At 36.0% G+C, this 19,588-nt stretch overlaps 1 protein-coding gene across 1 annotated transcript; it reads left to right on the top strand.

Moving 5' to 3' along the window:
* Positions 1-18,567: 18,567 nt before the first annotated feature.
* On the top strand, positions 18,568-19,296 carry LOC115987792. The gene is made up of 2 exons (XM_031111399.1): positions 18,568-18,656; positions 18,814-19,296. Exons 1-2 carry the CDS (start codon positions 18,623-18,625, stop codon positions 19,116-19,118), a joined length of 339 nt encoding a protein of 112 aa, XP_030967259.1. The 5' UTR covers positions 18,568-18,622; the 3' UTR covers positions 19,119-19,296.
* The last annotated feature ends 292 nt before the right edge of the window (positions 19,297-19,588 follow it).

Here is a 19,588-nt window from a genome sequence, read left to right as displayed (position 1 = left end):
ATGCTGCTGAAATCGTCCAAGGCCAAATCTCGAAGCACCAATTATCACATACACTTCTAACCTAAACCAAAAACTTTCAAACCTCTTTAAGCACACCAAACTTTGAGCTCAAAACCTGAATTCTACTTTAGCTTTTTAGTCAAATCAAGTAGAAAAGAGACCTTACCCCTCCAATTTAACTTTGGCTCAAAAAGGGAAAGTTTTCTTCCCCAAAATAACCCCCACTAGCAGGAAACCTCAAATCTGGAATTTATGGGTGGTGATGAGGTAGGGGAGATGAGTGAGTTTGTTGTGAGAGAGAGAGAGAGAGAGAGAGAGAGGAGTTGTGGGAGACAGGAGAGATAGAATGTCTTGGAAGAGAAGATAAGGGGTGTGTGAAACGTGGGACAAAGGAAGGGTGATTGCATATGGAATGAATGGTGGGAAGTGAGGGTGACGTGTTTTTCTAGTTATGGAGGCAGTTAGTAGAATGTTGGATAAGGCTGTCCATGAAGGTTGTTTGTCAAGTTTTAATGCAGGTGCTTCTGTTGGTAGATCTTTGATGGTTTCTCATCTCTTTTTCGCTGATGATATTCTAATTTGTTGTGATGTTAATATTGATCAAATGCTGATTCTCCGTATGGTGCTCATTTGGTTTGAGGTTGTGTATGGTCTGAAGGTCAATTTGGGTAAGTCTGAGCTGGTGGCTATAAGGGCTGTTCATAACATGGATCTTTTGGTGGCTGTCTTAGGCTGCAAACAAGGGTCTCTCCCAATGAAATATTTGGGTCTTTCTTTGGGGGAAAAATTTAAAGACAAGTCTATTTGGAATCCAATTCTTGAGAAGATGGAAAGAAAATTAACAGGCTGGAAAAGACAAAGAGACAGATATACGGTGTCCAACTGTGGATGGATTGGATTTTGATTGCATTGGAGAGGATGAAGGTTGGCCTTGGAGAGGGAGTTCTCTAAAGAAGAGGTGATCTAGGTTTTGATGGAGATGAAGGGGGATAAAGCTCCTGGTCCAGATGGATTTACCATGGCTTTTTTTCAAAAATGTTGGAGAGTGGTGGAGGAGGATGTTATGGTTGTTTTTGCGCACTTTCACAGGTATTCAGTGTTTGAAAGGTCTTTAAAATGCCTCGTTTCTCACTCTAATTCTCAAGAAAAATAATGTTATTGATGTTAAGGACTTACGGCCTATTAGTTTGGTAGGGAGTGTGTACAAGCTACTGTCTAAGGTGTTGGAAAATAGATTGAGAGTTGTGCTAGATAGTCTCATCTCTGAGTCTCAAAATGCTTTTGTTGGTGGGACACAAATTTTGGATTCGGTGCTTATTGCTAATAAGTGCCTAGACAGCAGATTGAAGAGCCATGTGCCCGGGGTGGTCTGCAAATTGGACATTGAGAAAGCCTATGACCATGTGAATTGTGACGCTTTGTTTTATTTGTTGGATAGGATAGGTTTTGGGGTGAGATGGAGGGGATGGATTAAGGCTTGTATAACTACTGTTCGCTTTTATATTATTGTGAATGGATCTCCGGTAGGCTTTTTTGGAAGCTCTCGTGGGTTGAGACAAGGTGATCCACTATCTCCTCTACTTTTCCTCCTTATTTTGGAAGTTCTAAGTAGGATGCTGAAGAAAACTGAGGATTGTGGTTTGCTTCGTGGATTTTGTGTGGGGCCTACTAACTCTATAAGGGTACGCATTTCACACTTGCTGTTTGCAGATGATACCATTTTGTTTTGTGATGCGTCTAGAGATCAGTTGTTGTCCATTAGGCTAGCATTGACTTGTTTCCAAGCTTTTTCTGGTCTGAAAGTTAATGCGGGGAAGAGTGAGATTGATCCAGTTGGTGAGGTTGGAAACATAGATACATTGGCTGCCATTCTTCGTTGTAGGGTGGGTAGTTTTCCTTTGAAATACTTGGGTACGCCGTTGGGCACCCCTTACAAAACAGCATCGATGTGGAATCCTATTTTGTAGAGGATGGAGAAGAAACTCTCAGGTTGGAAGCGTCTTTATTATCTAAGGGGGGTAGACTTACCCCGGTGAAGAGTACTCTTTCTAGCCTTCTTACATACTATCTATCCTTATTTGTCATTCTTATAGCTGTGGTTGATAGATTGGAGCATATTCAGAGGAAGTTTTTATGGGGATCTTTAGAGTGTTTCAAATATCCATTGGTGGCTTAGGAGAAGGTGTGTTTACCGATAGTTTTGGGTGGTCTGGGGATTATGAAGTTAGTGCACTTTAATAAAGCCTTGTTAGGGAAATGGTTATGAAGGTTTGGGTGAGAAGGCACTCATCTTGGGAGGAGGGTTATTGATTCTAAATATGGTGAGGGGCAAGGGGAGTGGAGTACTAAAATTTGTAGAAAGGCCCATGGATGTGGTCCGTGGCATGGTATTCATGATGGTTGGGAGAGTTTTTCCAACCATGTGTCCTAAGTAGTGGGAGATGGCTCTCATATTCTTTTTTGGCATGATAAGTGGGTTGGAGATAACACGCTTAATAGGCTCTATCCTCAGTTGTATATGTGTTCTAATGACAAGGAAGCTTGCATTTCTAATGTTTTATGCTACCAAGAGGGTGGTATTGATAGAATCTGGAATTTGAGGTTTCATAGGAATTTTTATGAAAGGGAATTAGGGGCTGCCTTATCTTTCCTTGAGTTCATTCAATCTCGAATCTCTAGGGGTGGTGGGAATGACACTTCTCATTGGTGTTTCAAAGGGAATTGCATGTTTGATACCCGAACCTATTACAATTTCATTAGGGGTGCAGCTGCTTCCAATTTTCCGTGGAAGGGTGTTTAGAAAGCTAAGATCCCTAGAAGGGTGGCTTTTTTTGTGTGGACTGCGGTTCATGGGCAGATCCTTACTTTAGATAGTCTTATACTTAGGGGGCGCATTTTGGTGAATAGCTATTGTATGTGCCATCGGAATGAGGAAACTGTGGATCATCTTCTCCTCCATTATCCGATGGCTCACTTTCTGTGGGTTTATATGCTTAAGATCTTTGAGATTCATTGGGTCATGCCAGGCTCTGTGGAAAGCTTGGTGTATTGTTGGAGTTTTTGGCTGGGAAAATTTAATTTAGACATATGGGATATGGTTCCTGGTTGTTTGATGTGGATTGTTTGGACGGAAAGAAATCGGCGCTCTTTTGAGGACACTGAGAAATCTTTGGTTCAATTACAAGCTCTTTGCTAGAAGACTTTATTTGATTGGTCTAGGTGTTAGGACTTCTTGGAATGCTGCACTATCTTAGAGTTTATTCCTTCTCTTAGTATTGCTCTTGAAGTTTTTTCCTGTTTGTTGTTTGTTGTTTGCACTTTGTTTTGTTTTTTGCTTTTCCTTGTGTTCACCATCATGAACACCTTGTATTGGCTTTCGTCTGTCTTTTAGTTTGTTTTAATAATATTCTTATTACCTATTAAAAAAAAAGTTATTTTTTGATTAAAATTTTTTTAATGAGCCCCTAAATAAAATTCCTAGCGTCGCCATTGTTGCCATTTATAATAACCGTAGTTCATTGTGTTTCATAATGGTGTCTTGGACTGTTGCCTGTTGGTGTCAATAGATGCATTATATTTTTGTTTTACTTTTGAATACTGTTTAATATATATAGGATAATCCAACCTCATTATATTTTAATTCATTTTTATATTTTCAATGAAAAATAATGTCAAAACTTCCTTAAAATGATTTGTAATTAAAATTGATTGATTGTATTTTCTAAAAGGAATAGACGTTCAGTCCACTCTTACCACCAATGAAACACGTTTGGACGTTCCGGAAACAGAAGAACGAACAAGTGATCGATCAAGTATTGTCCAATCAGGTATGTTTGCTTCCTAAGCTTTCTTTCCTTAGGTTTGGCTCGTAACAATGAGAGTCAATCTTTAGCAAACTTCAACTGTTCTCTTTTGATCATTACCTTAAAACTTCCTTAAAATGATTTATAATTAAAATTGATTGATTGTATTTTCTAAAAGGAATAGACATTCAGTCCACTCTTACCACCAATGAAACACGTTTGGACATTCCGGAAACAGAAGAACGAACAAGTGATCAATCAAGTATTGTTCGATCAAGTATGTTTGCTTCCTAAGCTTTCTTTCCTTAGGTGTGGCTCGTAACAATGAGAGCCAATCTTTAGCAAACTTCAACTATTCTCTTGTGATCATTACCTTAAAACTTCCTTAAAATGATTTGTAATTAAAATTGATTGATCGTATTTTCTAAAAGGAATAGACATTCAGTCCACTCTTACCACCAATGAAACACGTTTGGACATTCTGGAAACAGAAGAACGAACAAGTGATCAATCAAGTATTGTCCGATCAGGTATGTTTGCTTCCTAAGCTTTCTTTCCTTAGGTTTGGCTCGTAACAATGAGAGTCAATCTTTAGCAAACTTCAACTGTTCTCTTGTGATCATTACCTTAAAACTTCCTTAAAATGATTTGTAATTAAAATTGATTGGTTGTATTTTCTAAAAGGAATAGACATTCAGTCCACTCTTACCACCAATGAAACACGTTTGGACGTTCCGGAAACAGAAGTACGAACAAGTGATCGATCAAGTATTGTCCGATCAAGTATGTTTGCTTCCTAAGCTTTCTTTCCTTAGGTTTGGCTCGTAACAATGAGAGTCAATATTTAGCAAACTTCTACTGTTCTCTTGTGATCATTACCTTAAATAATAAAGCATCAACACTCTTTCGTCATAGTTTACAAATTTTAAATGTTTAGATAACCTAGTGTTATTGGTAGAGGGTAGTAAGGTTTTTATTATGCAACTAGGTTCCAATGCGCATGGAAGCTTTCTTATGATCTCTGAACTTCTTCATGGGCGGTGGAAGGGAAGGGTTCCATTATTGTGCCGGAAGGGAAGCTGGGTAGTGGGTGGAGAGGATTTGGATTTCATCTACGCAAGGCCATTGCTCCAGACTCACTTACCATCAAATCGCCATCTAAATCTATTTTGAACCTGACAAGGCAACAGTTCAGTCAACATAAATCCTTTTTATCGGCATCAATGGATGGTGATTGAAAAGACAATAGTGGAAGCAAAAAAGGATAGCGTTTAATGCCTAGTTTTCAAAATTCAAACTTACCTTGCCTGAGCAGTCAGTTATAGGATTGCCTGAGCAATCAGTACCGGGATTTGCGAGATAGGGGTGTTGAGAAGGAAAGTATGGTACCTGGTGCTGACATCATGCTTAAGCTTAACGCCAATGCTTGTAACGGCACTCTTACTCCTTTATCACTAGAACTTTCTTTGTGTTTGGAGTGTGGGCTGAATGGTAAGTGGGTTGTTAAGCACTCAAACATACGGGAAGTGGGCTGGGGAAGTGTTGAGCCCACGCAAGTCTTTAAGCCTTCTGTTCTCTCAATAGCTAAACAGCTCGACCCATTTCTTTTCAATATCTCTAAGTCCAAACCCAATTTGGTCTGGTGCCCCAAAACAAGAGAGCTTAACTCCCTATCTTTGCCAACTCGTGTGTCTCAACCCCCAGGAAAGTCTTTGTGGCTTCCATTGGCCTCAACGTCCCCTAAAGTTGGTGTTTTGAGTTCCGATGGGGTGGGGGATGTGCTACTAACGCCGTGGTTGTCAATGGTCGCCATTGCCCAGATTCACGTCTCTGATAAGGTCGATGACACTAGGTATGAGTTATCGGCGATGTCTGACTTGATTCATGCCTCCGATGTAGTCGAGGATGAGCTTCTCAATTCCGATGTGGCTGATGAGCCCAAGAATGTGTCAGCTTGCACCACAAACACGAATATTGAAGAGGGCTTAGAGCGAGACCTCTGACTGATTCTTCAGGAGCATTCCGGCAATATACTCAAGAAATGGGGGGATTCAGAGTTGTGTGTACTTGAACTACGTGATGGAAGGAGGGTTGCGGTTCTGATTCAATTACCTCGGCCACGGTGTGAAGTTATCGAGGAATTGGAGGAGCAAATACAGCTGGCCTTAGTTCCGTAGGAGTCTTCTAAAGTTGTCAATGTGTCAACGGCTCCTATTGAAGCGGAAGAAGTGTTGGTAGAGGACGAGGTTTCAGGTTCCTACTCGAAGGATGCTTATTAGCCTCTAGCTGTTGAACCATTTGCTTCTTCTCTCCCTTCAGTTATGGTAGAATTGTGTGTTGTGAATGAGGAGAGGTTTGTGGGTGTGGATAATTCAGAGAGGCAAGTACCTTACTCAGAGTGGTTTCAAAGGAGATTCAATAATTTCGATAGTTTCCATGGCACGTCTCTAGAGGGTTTGGAAGATCAAGCAACAACATTTTTATTGGTTATTGAAGTTAAATTAAAGCAAAGGGCTTAGGTGAAAAAGTTAACACGTAGCTTTAAAAGCCCAAGGGTGAAAGGTTTAAGAGAGCTGAAGGGGTTGTTCAGTTCTATTAATTATGGCTCTACCTCTGCTAGGTGTAGTGGTTCTAATAGGGTTCGAGTTCTCTTTGTGGCTTAATGAATTTGAAGTTACTTTCCTGGAATGTCAGAGGCTTGAATGAAGTAGATAAGAGGCTTCAGGTTCGTAATTTGTTGCGTTCCTGGAAGGCTGATATTGTGTGTTTGTAGGAAACCAAACTAGAATGGATTAGTAGAGGTATTGTCCGGAGTTCATAATTTGTTGCGTTCCTGGAAGGCTGATATTGTGTGTTTGTAGGAGACCAAACTAGAATGGATTACTAGAGGTATTGTCCAGAGTATATGAAGTTGTCCATTTGTAGATTGGCTATACCTGGGTTCTAATGGTGTTTCTGGAGGTATTTTATTGAAGTGGGACAGCTGGGTAGTGGAAAAGGTGGAGGAAGCGGTGGGGCATTTTTCAGTTTCATGCGAGTTTAAAAATGTTGGTGACCATTTTGAGTGGGCTTTTACTGGTGTATATGGACCAAATTTAAACAAAAGACCTAGGTTGATATGGGAGGAACTAACTGGGCTGATCAGATGGTGGGATTTGCCTTGGTGCTTAGGAGGTGACTTTAATATCATCTGTTTCCCTTCTGAGTGGCTGGGGGCTACTAGCTTTTCCCGGGCTATGTTTGGTTTCTCTGACTTTATCTCTCTTCATGGGTTGATGAATGAGAAGAAAACCTACTTCTATATTTACTGGATATCAGGTTTTACTTGCTTTGAGCAATGAACCCTCAAAACGAGCTGACAACCACCATTTTTCCTTGAACTCCAAATAATCAGTTGGCCAAAGGCCAAGAAAACTGATTCTGTAAAAGAAAAACTCCCTTCCCATTTGTTAAATTTAAGGAGTTTGTCACATCGGTTGATTTATTCTCTTTATTGGGAAGAAAATATGTGTTGGGTGATGTGTTTCAATTGAGCAAATATTTGGTTCTTCCGTTAGTAACTCTGAGTTGCGCATTGCTTCTAACATGAGCTCATCTATATATTACTAAAAGTTGAAGCGTAGCATTTAATGCTGCTGCTCTCATGTTGTGCCACATCAGCTGTCACGTCATTCTTTTTTTTTTTTTTTTCTTTTCTTTTTTAAAATATAATTTTTCCTACAATTTTAAAATGATTTTTACAATTTTCAGCCTATAAATGTAGCCCACAACTTATTTATTTACTTCCACTATCACTCTATAATAAATCCAGCCCACTATTTATTTAATTACTTTCATTATCACCCTATAATAAATTTGTATAATTAATCCAGCGCACCTCTTATTTATTTAGTTCCACGATCAAGCCCAACTCAAATCCTTTTCAATTCAGCTTTAGGGTTTTGTGTGAGCCTTTTCAGCTTAAAGGAAGAAAAAGCAAAAAATAAAAAAACAAAACTTTGAAGCCTTTCAAGTTTTAGGTTTTCTTTTTTTCAATTTTCTAATAATTTTTTTTAACATTTATTTTTTTAATATTTACACTTCTCCAACTTTTCTCTCTCCCATACCATTTCATCTTCCCACTTCTTCTTCAATCTTTTTCTCTCCCTTACCTTTTCATCTCGCCACTACCCTCTACATTAATATCATTCTTTCTCTTTCCCTTCATCTTCCTATATTTTTGTCTCTTCTTATTCACATCCTCTTACTATGAATTTGTCACTAACTCTTCTATTCTATGCATAGTTTTCCCTCACAAAAAAAAAGGTTCCCTCTCTCTCTAAATTTTTTGGTGAATTTTTTTTTATTTTTCTTGCATCTCTACTTTAGGTTGATAATTTTTTATATTCTTTAAAACTCTATTTTGGGTTAATGTGATTTAGTTTTGTTTTATAAATTGTTGTTGTTGTTATTTTATTTTATTTTTTAATTCTCTTTGATTGTTAAATTTTATCCTATTGTGTTCTAAAGAATTAAATATAGCATATGAAAATATAATATTATTCTATTACATAACATGATTTGGATAATTTGGTATTTATTTTGTTACATAGCATGAGTTTTTATAGTGCTCAATTTAGATGTTAAACTATGAGACTTTACTAATTTTTGTTTATTTTCTAATCCTTTGTGGTGGACAAAGTACTCTATAATGCCATTTATTTAAAGAAAAGCAAAGGTTAGCCAAACGAAAATAATCGAATAGGTGACAAATTTTAACTTTTGCAATTTTATTATTATTATTATTATTTTATAACAATGCATGTATAGAAATTTAATTCTTGGATTTTGCTAATAATTGTTTATTTGATAATATGTTTTGGACAACTGAAATTTTAATTTCTACAAAGAAAATAATCTTAATAGATTATCAAAAACAAAATTTTATCCTAATATTGGTTCAATTAATCATTATTAAGTTTTATTAATTTTTTTAATTTACATTTTTTTTTTTATGTTTTGGACTGTTCCTACATTACATTTATGATTGTTCCTATAACAGATAAAAATATAATTACAAAATACATTACTCATTATTAGATTAGTTTAAATTGTAAAAAAAAAAAAAATAAAACTACCATAAAAATAATTATCCCGCACAACGCATGGGTTTGCGGCCAGTTAGTCTAATCAGTGTTCCAAGCCCAATGGCCGACTGTGTAATGATACCTAAGCAAAATGACTTTTTACCGTTCAATCCACATCTTCTAAATATCCCCTTTGTCGGGTTCTTCATTTCACATGTAGCCTCGGTCCACACAGAAAATAGGAAGACAAAAATAAGTTGGATCCTAGCTGAACTGAAAATTCTTCGTTGATTGGTGTTGGACTTTGTGAACTTTGTCTATTATTATCTTTTTAGGCTCGTAGTAGTGCCAAAAACTCCCTCTACAACAGTCAATCAATCGAACTTCACAAAATATTAAAAATTTTATTAATTCTGATTTGGTAATAAATTTCTACTGCGTTATGACTGAGCGAATTTTGTTTCTGCATTGCAGTGCTAGCTCTATTGCGCCAACTAATTTCAAATCTCCAAAAGTACTTAGGTATACTACATCCATCCATTTACTCAATTAATATCACTTTTAATGTGTGCATGTGTGATTAATAGATTGAATATTTTTAATTTCTGCCTTTTTTTGGGTTAATTTATTTAGATTTTCATCTAATTAAATTGGCTTTACTTCAATTTTTATCCAAGGAATCAAGCACTTATATGAAATGAAGTTGCTCAACATCCAATCCCAGGAACTTATGAGTCGCATGTGCGAAGTAGTATCACAGCCAAATCAACGAGAAAGGAAGAAGTGCATTAATGAAGCAATCTTCGAGGCTATCAAGCATGGGATTTTTGAGTTTGTTTCTTACATATTAAAAGGAAACCCAGAACTTCTGTGGAGCCGCAATTCCGATGGATTGACTATATTTCAATATGCTGTCCTATATCGCGAAGCTAAAATTTTTAGCCTTATATACGAGCTTGATGCGAAAAATGCTGTGTTGAGTCGTACAGATGGCAAAGGCAATAACATATTACATATGGCTGGGAAGCCAACCAAATCCACGAAGCTAAAACGCATCCCAGGTGCAGCTTTGCAGATGCAAAGAGAACTACAATGGTTTAAGGTCGTCTCTCTAACTTTACATTTCTCTGGCATACATAATCACATCGATAGAGTTAATTGACGCATCAATTTGGTTAAAGTTAATTGACGTACCTAATCGTATTTAAATATGGTAGAATCCCCAAGAGCATTGTTGTCCCTGCTCCAACTGCAAAAAGGACCTTGATAATCTTTAAATTTTGACTCACACCACCATAAGCTCTAATGCCATTTATTTAGGAGATAACACCATGGGAAGCCTCCAATTGAGTAGTTAATATAATAAATAGAGACACCACTTAACTTAGTGGCTGCTTTAAGAATTTTTTCTAGGGTAGTACTAAGAAACTTAAATCTTACAAAATCTAATAAAAATAGAACTTGAATATATCGAAATTAAGGTTTACAACTTTCTTCTCCTAACAAATAAAAAAGCAAAAAGCGAATGATGAGAGATAAAATGAGAACTAAGAATGTTGAAATGAGAGTAATAAAGTGTAAGAGAGTCGAAAATGATTATAAATGCAAGAGAGAGAGAGAGAGAGGGAGCAACAAATGATACCTATTACAACTACAAGTTGAATAGTTGAGGAGAGCAGAGTTGTGGCCCTGCTAAGGAGAACTCATAGCCACAATATTCTCTTAGTATTTCTTTTTAGGAAAAATTAAACTAGGGATTATTTTTTTGGAATGGGTGAACGAGTTACGAATCTGAATGATTATTAGTGGTTTGTATTTACAGTGCTTTTTGTTGAATATTTTGTTTATTTCAAGTTTTTTGGCCCAATCATGTCGTTTTTTGAGCTGATTTTTATTATTGTTGTTTGCGTTTTCTTGTTTGTATAAAAGGTTAAGAATTGTGTTTGAGGGGCTAAGATTATTTTTATGAGAAATATTACAACCACAATATTTCCAAAACAAATTTTAAATGACAAGCTGTTATTGATGGATAAAAATTGATGTTAGTGATGGTTCCAATTTAAAATCTATAACAAATTGCTACTAAGGATTTGTTGTAAAATTATGTGAAAACGTTGTAGACATGGCATTACTTTATTTTTGTTTCTTATTGTTTAGTCAAGAAATGAGAGAGTCACCAAAGAGGAAGCAATACCTTGTGGTAGACATACGGTTAGTGGGATCGCCTACGCAATCTACATCCAAATAAGCTCGGAAGACCGGTGATGACTTAGAAGAGAAGTGTGATCCATATAATATAGTTCCTTTCAAATACCAAAGGATTCTGAGGACAACAACATAGATAGAGGATCGTAGGGCAGCCATAAACTAAAAGACAATGTGAATAGCATAGGAGATGTATTGGTGAGTGATAGTGAGATGAACGAGACCTCCAACTATCTATTTGTAGCGAGTTGCATCTGGAAGAAGTTTGTCATCAGTAGGAGTGAGATGACTGTTATACTATATGAGTGTGTCTACTATCTTACTAGAGATATGAGGTCAGAGGTGTACTTTGCTCTAGTGAGGTAGTAACTATTTGAGAATGAGGATACTTCTAGACCAAGGAAATAGCTGAGAAGACCCGAATATTTCATCTCAAATTGTTGTCCAAGAAACTGTTTAAGATCCTAAATATTTGCCACATCACCTGTAATGATCATTAATACCATATGAGCAAGTCCTAATCTTATAGACCCACTTACAACCTATAAGAAAAATTGCCAACTAGAAGATCAATCAGATCCCAAGTCTGTCTTATGTAGTGCATAGAATTCTTCCTTTATAGCTTTTTTCCATAATGGGTCAGAGTAAGCTACAAGAAAGGTATGAGGTCATAAAGAGATGCAATGGTAGATAAACAATAATAGTCGCGAAGATGAGAGGGAAGAGTACTTACCCGAGTGGAATGACAAAACTCAAGGCTAGGAATACTTGCAAGATCTTCAGGTGGGGCAGATAGTAAGGCTCTACAAGAATTGGAATAGTTGGTTTTGTTGGAGGCAAGTTGAGGGATGGGAATTTCAAGGAATGAGCTTGGAATATGAACTATATGGGAAGTGAGAGAAGCAGAATCCATGAAATTAGATAATATAGAACATTTTATATTCCCAAAAACCTCGTGACGAGAGATCCTAAGCCGTTTAGCAATGGGATTGTAATAGCTATACCCCTTTTGTTAATACCATAACCAAGAATGAGCCTAGTTATGAGCATGGTTGAAATTTTTGGCATTCATGGGGTTGAAGGAGAACAAAACATGCACAACTAAAAACGTTAAGAAGTCTGTAATTGAGAGTTGTGTCATACATCAAATCATATGGTACATGTTTGGCATTGTAAGATAGGTGTTTGACGCCTATTGAGGGTACAGACAATAGTGAGATCAATTTCTCCCTAAATTACGAAGGAGTGGAAGCAGCAGTGGTGAGTACCTTATCAATGTTTAGAATGTGACAAAATTTATGTTCAACACGACCATTGTGTTGAGAAGTGCCTAGACAAGAGGTTTGGGAAATGGTGCCATAATGGTGAAAAATATCAGAAAAGTAATGTTGGTGATATTCTTATGCATTGTCTTATTGAGAAACTTTAATAACTTTTGAAAATTAAGTCACAAGTATTTTTGTAAAATTACAATAAAATGTAACAAGAAAAATCATTCAAAAAATAAAAAATAAAAAATAACGTGAACCTCCCATTTTTGGAATAGGAGATGGTCCCCATACAATAAAATTGATGAATAAGATCAAAAGGTTCTAAGGCATGATATTCTTTTTTTTGGTTTCTGTTGAATGATTTTTCTTGTTACATTTTATTGTAATTTTGCCAAAATACTTGTGACTTAATTTTCAAAAGTTATTAAAGTTTTTCAATAAGACAACGCATAAGAATATCACCAACATTACTTTTCTGATATTTTTCACCATTATGGCACTATTTCCCAAACCTAAGGCATGATAGTCACTTTTATTAAAAGGCAATTCAGGTTGCTTGCCCAGTTGACATGCCATACAAAAGGATTGTTGGACACGCAAAACAGAAGAACGGCTTAAATGTGAGTGCTAAAGCTAGAGTTGATGAGGTGGAAGTAGAAATTGTAGATGCAGAAAGGCTAGAAGTGGGAAGATGGAGGAAATGAAACTCAAACAGCCATCAAATCTTACGGGTAGTTCCAACGATCTACCCAATTCTAGGATCCTGCACGATAATAATCCAAGTTCAGTGATTTTTCCAAGGGATATGAGATTGTAAGCGAGGTTCGGAATCTAGTAAACGTTAGAGACAGAAAAATTGGGATCTTTAAGAGTCCGCGACCCCAGCCCAAACGTTTCGAGAAGGTTTTGGCAAGCTTGGCCCACACAAATGGGGTGGGACTTGTGTTTATTGCCTCTCAAGAGGTAGCAAAGAAGGATTCTACTGTTTTTATTCTCCCTCCTAAATTAAGGGTTTTACAATAGAGTCACCTTATTTTAATAGAAAAAATGAGAAACTAAAAGAATTGAAAAGTGCCTCATTTTTATTGATAATAACTAAAAAGGAACATTACTTTGGTCATAGATACAATTTAAAACAAAAATACAATACTTTTATTATGTGACCAAGTCATTACACGAGGCCGAGGTCTATTACCTACCACTAGAGAAGGTTTTTTTGGCAGTGGTGCATACTCCGTGAAAGCTCCCTCACTATTTCCAATAACAAATAGTTGTTGTCCTAACCCAACTTCTGCTTAGATCTCTACTTCGGAGTGCTGATTACACAGGGAAGATTGCCAAATGGGATACGATCTTAGGGGCTTTTGATATCAAGTACATACCTCGCACTTCTGTCAAGGGTCAGGTCCTTGTTGATCTGGTGGTCGAGTTTGCTAAAACCCGGCCACCAGAGAAGGCTTTTTTGGCAGTGGTGCATGCTATGTGAAAGCTTCCTCTTTACTTCCAATCACACACAGTTGTTGTCCTAACCCAGCTTTTGCTTAGATCTCTACTTTGGAGTGCTGATTACATAGGGAAGATTGTCAAGTGGGGTATGATCTTAGGGGCTTTTGATATCAAGTACATGCCTCGCACCTCTATTAAGGGTCAGATCCTCACTGATCTGATGGCGAAGTTTGCTAAAACCCCTTTTGAAGAAAAAGTTGAGAAGCAGAACATGGACGTAAAATCAATTGGCACGGTCTCCCTGTAGGAGTCTTTACCATAGAGAGTACATGTTGATGATACAGCGAATCAAAAAGGATCTGGAGTGGGGCTAGTTATAATTATAAGGTTGAATTTTATTAGCCATCTTGTTGGTTTTATTCTGTGCCAAATTTACTTGTATTTTAGCAATTAGTAACCATGTATTTATGTGGGAATCATGTAAGGGTAGTGTGTGAGAGAGTGTGAAGAAATTCTCAAGATTGTGCAAAGAAGTAAGGACTCGCGACTGAATCTCGCGGGTGGCTTGCGACTTGCAAGCCGCCAGAAGGTTGCACACGTGTCAAGCATGCCAGAAGAGTCGCGCCAGCTGTTGCACTACAAGACAAAAGTCCCAGGTTGGCCAGGCCGTTAGCTCGCGACTTGAACTCGCAACTCAACCCAATCGCGAGGTCAAGTCGCTAGAACACCCTGTTTGGGAAAAACTGACTTTTCACATTCCTTCTCACCCTAATATATATATATATATATATATATATATATACTCACGATATAAAAAAAGAAATCCAGAGAAGAGAGAAATAATTGATATAATAATAAGTAGTATAATTTTTTAATCCAAGAAATTCGATTGCTAATGTATAGTAGCCCATCAGACCTGATGGGCTACTGTTCATAAGCCAAAAAAAAATCCAGGTTTACCAAATCTGCTAGAGCATGAATAGTGCATAGATTCCCCAAATTTTAGCTAATATACCCAGATACATACGTTGTTGGAGATGCTCTAAATGTGGGGGTGAAAAATTGAATTTTAAAAAAAATATTTTTTTGGAGATATGAAAATTTTGTTAGTTCTACAGTTCTCCTCTATTTTTAAGAAAATCCAAAATATTGAGTAATACTAGAGATAATACAAATTTAAATACATAAGTCTTACAAACAAACAAATCATCGATCACAAAAAATAATTCAAATAGGAAAATGTTAGAAATACTATAAATTTTACTATATAGTCTTTATAAATTAATGTAACAATAAATACGATTGGTGGATTTTAACAATCGATAAAATGTATATTTGAATTACTTTTTGTGATTGATGATACATCTTTATAAGCCTCATTCATTTAAATGATTGTTTATTATTTTTTGAAATGTCACTGATCACATTTGTTACTACATCAGTTTGTAAGTTTTTTCTAGTAAAATTTGTTATAGTTTTAGGCTTTTAGCATTCCCACTCTCCCAATTAAAATAGTAGTGTTAAAAGTAAAAGTAACGGATTGTTTTATTTTAAAAATCTAATATAAAACACAAGTTAAGTACTATTTAAGTGATAAGAAAAAAGTACATTTGAAGTTATCGCCTCAAGCCTCCAAATTTGTAGGGTCAGTCCTATCAGACCACACCGCTAACTTCAAATCACCACCGTGGAGTGGCATTATCCAACCTAGATTGAAGAGAGAGAGAGAGAGAGAAGTGAGTTTCTAGCCCACTACAAGTGGTTGTGAGTGGCATAGCCTAGCTCACAATCAAAAATTGGGGGAAGCTTGGGAAGATTGGCCATGGTAGCTAATCCGATCAGAGATAAAGAAAATGATTGACACGATGCCCTTTGATTGGAAGGTATAAAATAGGGATTTACACCCAATCCAAATAGAAATTGCACTCTTCCTAGATTGTCTATTTCATCACCCTTATCATTTATCACATCACATCCTCCCTCTCCCGTCATTCTCTGCCACTCCCTCTTCTCTTGTTCATTGTTTGTTCTATGTTGTTCCTCTCCCGTTTGTGCTTTAATCCATTTATAGCTTCAAATTATTTGTTTACTTGGAGCCACCTATCACTCTTCGTATTACCATCCTTCTCACCCCCTTATTTCCTTAATTTTAGCCACTGAACCAGTTACGGCTCTAGGAATTTTTTATAGGGTGGTCATTAAAAGCATTTATATTAGTCCATATAAAATGGCATAAGGGCCTAATTTTGCACAATTAACCACAAAACTCATCCACATCAACTTATGTATTATTGTGCAAAATGCATTTGTAGTTACAATGACTGTGCAAATATATTCAATTACTGTTTATATGCAAAATTGTTTTCTAATACTTTCTTTACTCATGTACAGAGAGAGAAAAATTATTTGGTAGAATAGTAAAAAATTAATAAAGAAATGATACTTTAATAAAATGTAATGTCAAATAGATAATTTGATATAGATTTTTTTTTTTTTTTTGAAAAGTTGTTATATAAAATAGAAAATTTAGCTTTTTATGCTAAAATAGATAAGACTTTTTGCACTAGGAATTTTTGTTGTTACTCAACTTATTAATTTTTGTAACTGTGTTTATCCTTATTGGTCTTTATAATTGCATTTGAGGGTGTTCGTTTTTATTTATGGTTGACAAAAAAATATATTTCAAAGGTATTATATAATTTTTTTTTTTTTTCATGGTCAAGGTGTTCATTTAAACACACTAACCATAACATGGAGCCGCCCCTGCACTGAATGCAATGGCAGTCTCCATAATTTAGCCTCCCACACCATTAGCGGAAATTTGATAACCTCTCATATTTGAATGTCACCCATATCTTCTATCCCTTATCAATTGAAATCTTCTGCCCTGTACCCAACGCCCTGGAAATACTAATGATAATGCGGATCCTTAGATAGTTCCACCATCCTATCCTATCTTCGGGAATAGCATTTTCATCCACTAGCCTAATGGTGTGTTCAATCCACTATGCCTAGTGCTGTAGATGAACCAAGTTATTAATAAATAGCTTAAACTTGACTCGATTAAAAACTCATTCATGTTTATTTGTTTATAAATGAGTTGATCTTGAGCCTTAATTTCAAATTTGTGTAATAGATGAGCTGAGCCTAAGCAAAATGTTTGTTCATGAATAAGCTCAAGCACGACAAGCTAAGGCTAGTTTATGGACTTCGTAATAAATTAATATGATACAATCTTGAAAAAATAATCTCATGTCTTACTGAGCTTTAATTAATTGAGAGTTTGGACCGCATGTCTAATCCAAATGGGCTTGGTAATATGCTTAATATGGACTTGATAATGTACTTGTATTGGATCTTAACCTTAAAAGCTTGATATGGAGCTTGAGTTTGAGCTGGATATTGAGCTCAAGCTCGGCTTGACGAATGAATCAAGTCAACCCGAGCTCAAGGTTTTGAAATTTCTAACAAGCTCAATCTCAAATATAGTTTGTAAGCTTGGTTCAAACTCAAGCCAAGCCTAAACATTTACATTTGTTTTCAAGCCAAGCTTGGACATCTAATACTTGACAAAACGCAACGTGTATATAGCCCTACTTGTGCCACTTTTTTGGTCATACTCTTTATTGGCAATATATATACTTCCAAAAATGGGGTCTTATCAAACTTCACTTTCCCCACTGAACACTCCCCTTCTATTTTTCACAATACAACTAAATATTTCTCAAAAGAGTAGTGTTTTTTATACAGTTTATTACACATGAAAAAAAAATTGAAACTATGACGTTAAGTTATAATTTTAGTTTCTTTTTTGAGTAATGCTAAAGTCAAATTATTTTAGAAACTTTTTACAATGTGCTGAGGTAGCTTGGTCCACTCACATAAGAAGACTATGTCATATCCATAACATTTTCACAGCACATTTTAGATGAGTTTGAATTGATGCTACAAAAATTTTAGGCCCCCAAAGTGTCGCAGGGAAGATGGGTAAAATCCGGCCTCTACCAAACAAGGCCAACGCTCACATAAGAGTCTTAGGGTATCGAGAGAGCCCAAAGTCTCGGGGAGATTCTTTTTCTTTTTTTCTTCCACATGCTTGAAGTATACATCTTACACTGTATATTTAGTTTTTTTTAGATGTATATTTAGTAGGATGTAGTGATATTAATACGAATTAGTATAAATAACAAGGTTTTGGGAACTTTTTTTTCTTTGATAAGTATAAGCTAGGTTCGGGAACTATTATCAATAACATTCAGTTTTGTTATTGTATAAGGCTGTTCTTATCTGTCTTTTCTTCTAAAAAAACTTATCTGTCTTTTTATATGTTAGAGTAATGATTAAATTCACACTATTTTAACATATAAAATTTTGGGGATAGTGGATAATTTATTATGGTAAATTCACCGATTCCTAACAATTTGAACTTTTTGTAACAAGTAGTTTTAGTATTATATAAATTTTCATAATTTCTATTACCTGTTAGACTATGATTAATTATCTATCACTTTCACATGAATCTATTATTTTTTCTTCGCCATTCACATTTTACCACTTAAACAGTTGAAACACAAGTTATGTCATTTTATGTGGTCTTAGAAGTTTTCTTTGACAACCAGTAATTTTTCACTATTTTTGTCATTGACGGAGTGACCCGATATGTAAGTTTATTTTGTTCTAGTAAACTTCCTTTCTAAGATTTTGTTTAACTAATGCAGGAGGTAGAGGCCGTTGTCCGTCCCAAGTTTAGGGAAGCTAAAAACGAGGAACGTTTGACTCCACGAGAATTGTTTACACAGGAGCACAAGGACATGATGAAAGAGGGAGAGAAATGGATGAAAAATACAGCCACTTCGTGTACGGTGGTGGGTACTCTCATTATTACCATTATGTTTGCTGCAGCTTTTACCGTTCCTGGTGGTCACAACCAAAATACAGGCTATCCAATCTTCTCAGGAAAAAAATTATTTACGCTCTTTATTATAGCTGACTCTCTTTCACTCTTTTCTTCATCAACTTCAGTCATGATGTTTTTGGGAATCCTTACATCACGTTATGCAGAAGAAGACTTCCTTAAATCCTTGCCAACAAAGATGATAATAGGTCTTGCCACCCTTTTCTTCGCTATTACAACCATGATGATAGCTTTTTCTGCTGCTCTTTTAATTATGCAAAGTGGAAATTCATGGATTGTCATTCCTATCATTTGTTTGGCTATTGTCCCAGTCACCCTCTTCATAATTGCGCAGTTCCGCCTTCTTGTTGACATGTCCATGTCAACTTATGGAGCTGGCATCTTGGATAGGAAAATGAAGCCTTGGTTATAACTTCTATTCATTGTGCTATATTGTACGTGTGTTTTAATAATTGTCACAACAGCCAGAAATGATTTTTTTCCCCTTGAACAGGAAACAAATGAATTATGCACGAGCTGCATCATGTGTGATTGATTATAATTTCAGCTTATAAATCATCATTACTTTTCTTTAATATTTATTTACTTTCTTTTGGTCAATTTGGCAGAGGATAGTGTAATTCTTTTTTTAAACTGAGATATATAGAAATCCATATACTCACATGCACGAAGGGTGTGCAGAGAAAACTCTTAGATACTTCTAGAGCACAGAAAAATGATATCCCATCTTTTCATATTCATCATGGATTCCTTTACGAATTTAATGAGTTGATTCCATCATTAATGTGAAAGAATGAAACATCATTCTTCGTATTTTGAAAGTACTTAAGAATTACTCAGGTGTGCAGTGGTAAAGATAAAATAATTTTAAATGCCATGGAA

This window comes from Quercus lobata, chromosome 4 (assembly GCF_001633185.2).
Source record: "Quercus lobata isolate SW786 chromosome 4, ValleyOak3.0 Primary Assembly, whole genome shotgun sequence".
Classification (NCBI taxonomy): Eukaryota; Viridiplantae; Streptophyta; class Magnoliopsida; order Fagales; family Fagaceae; genus Quercus; species Quercus lobata.
Note: the sequence above shows the minus strand (reverse complement) of the source record. Positions and strands in the feature narration are given on the sequence as shown.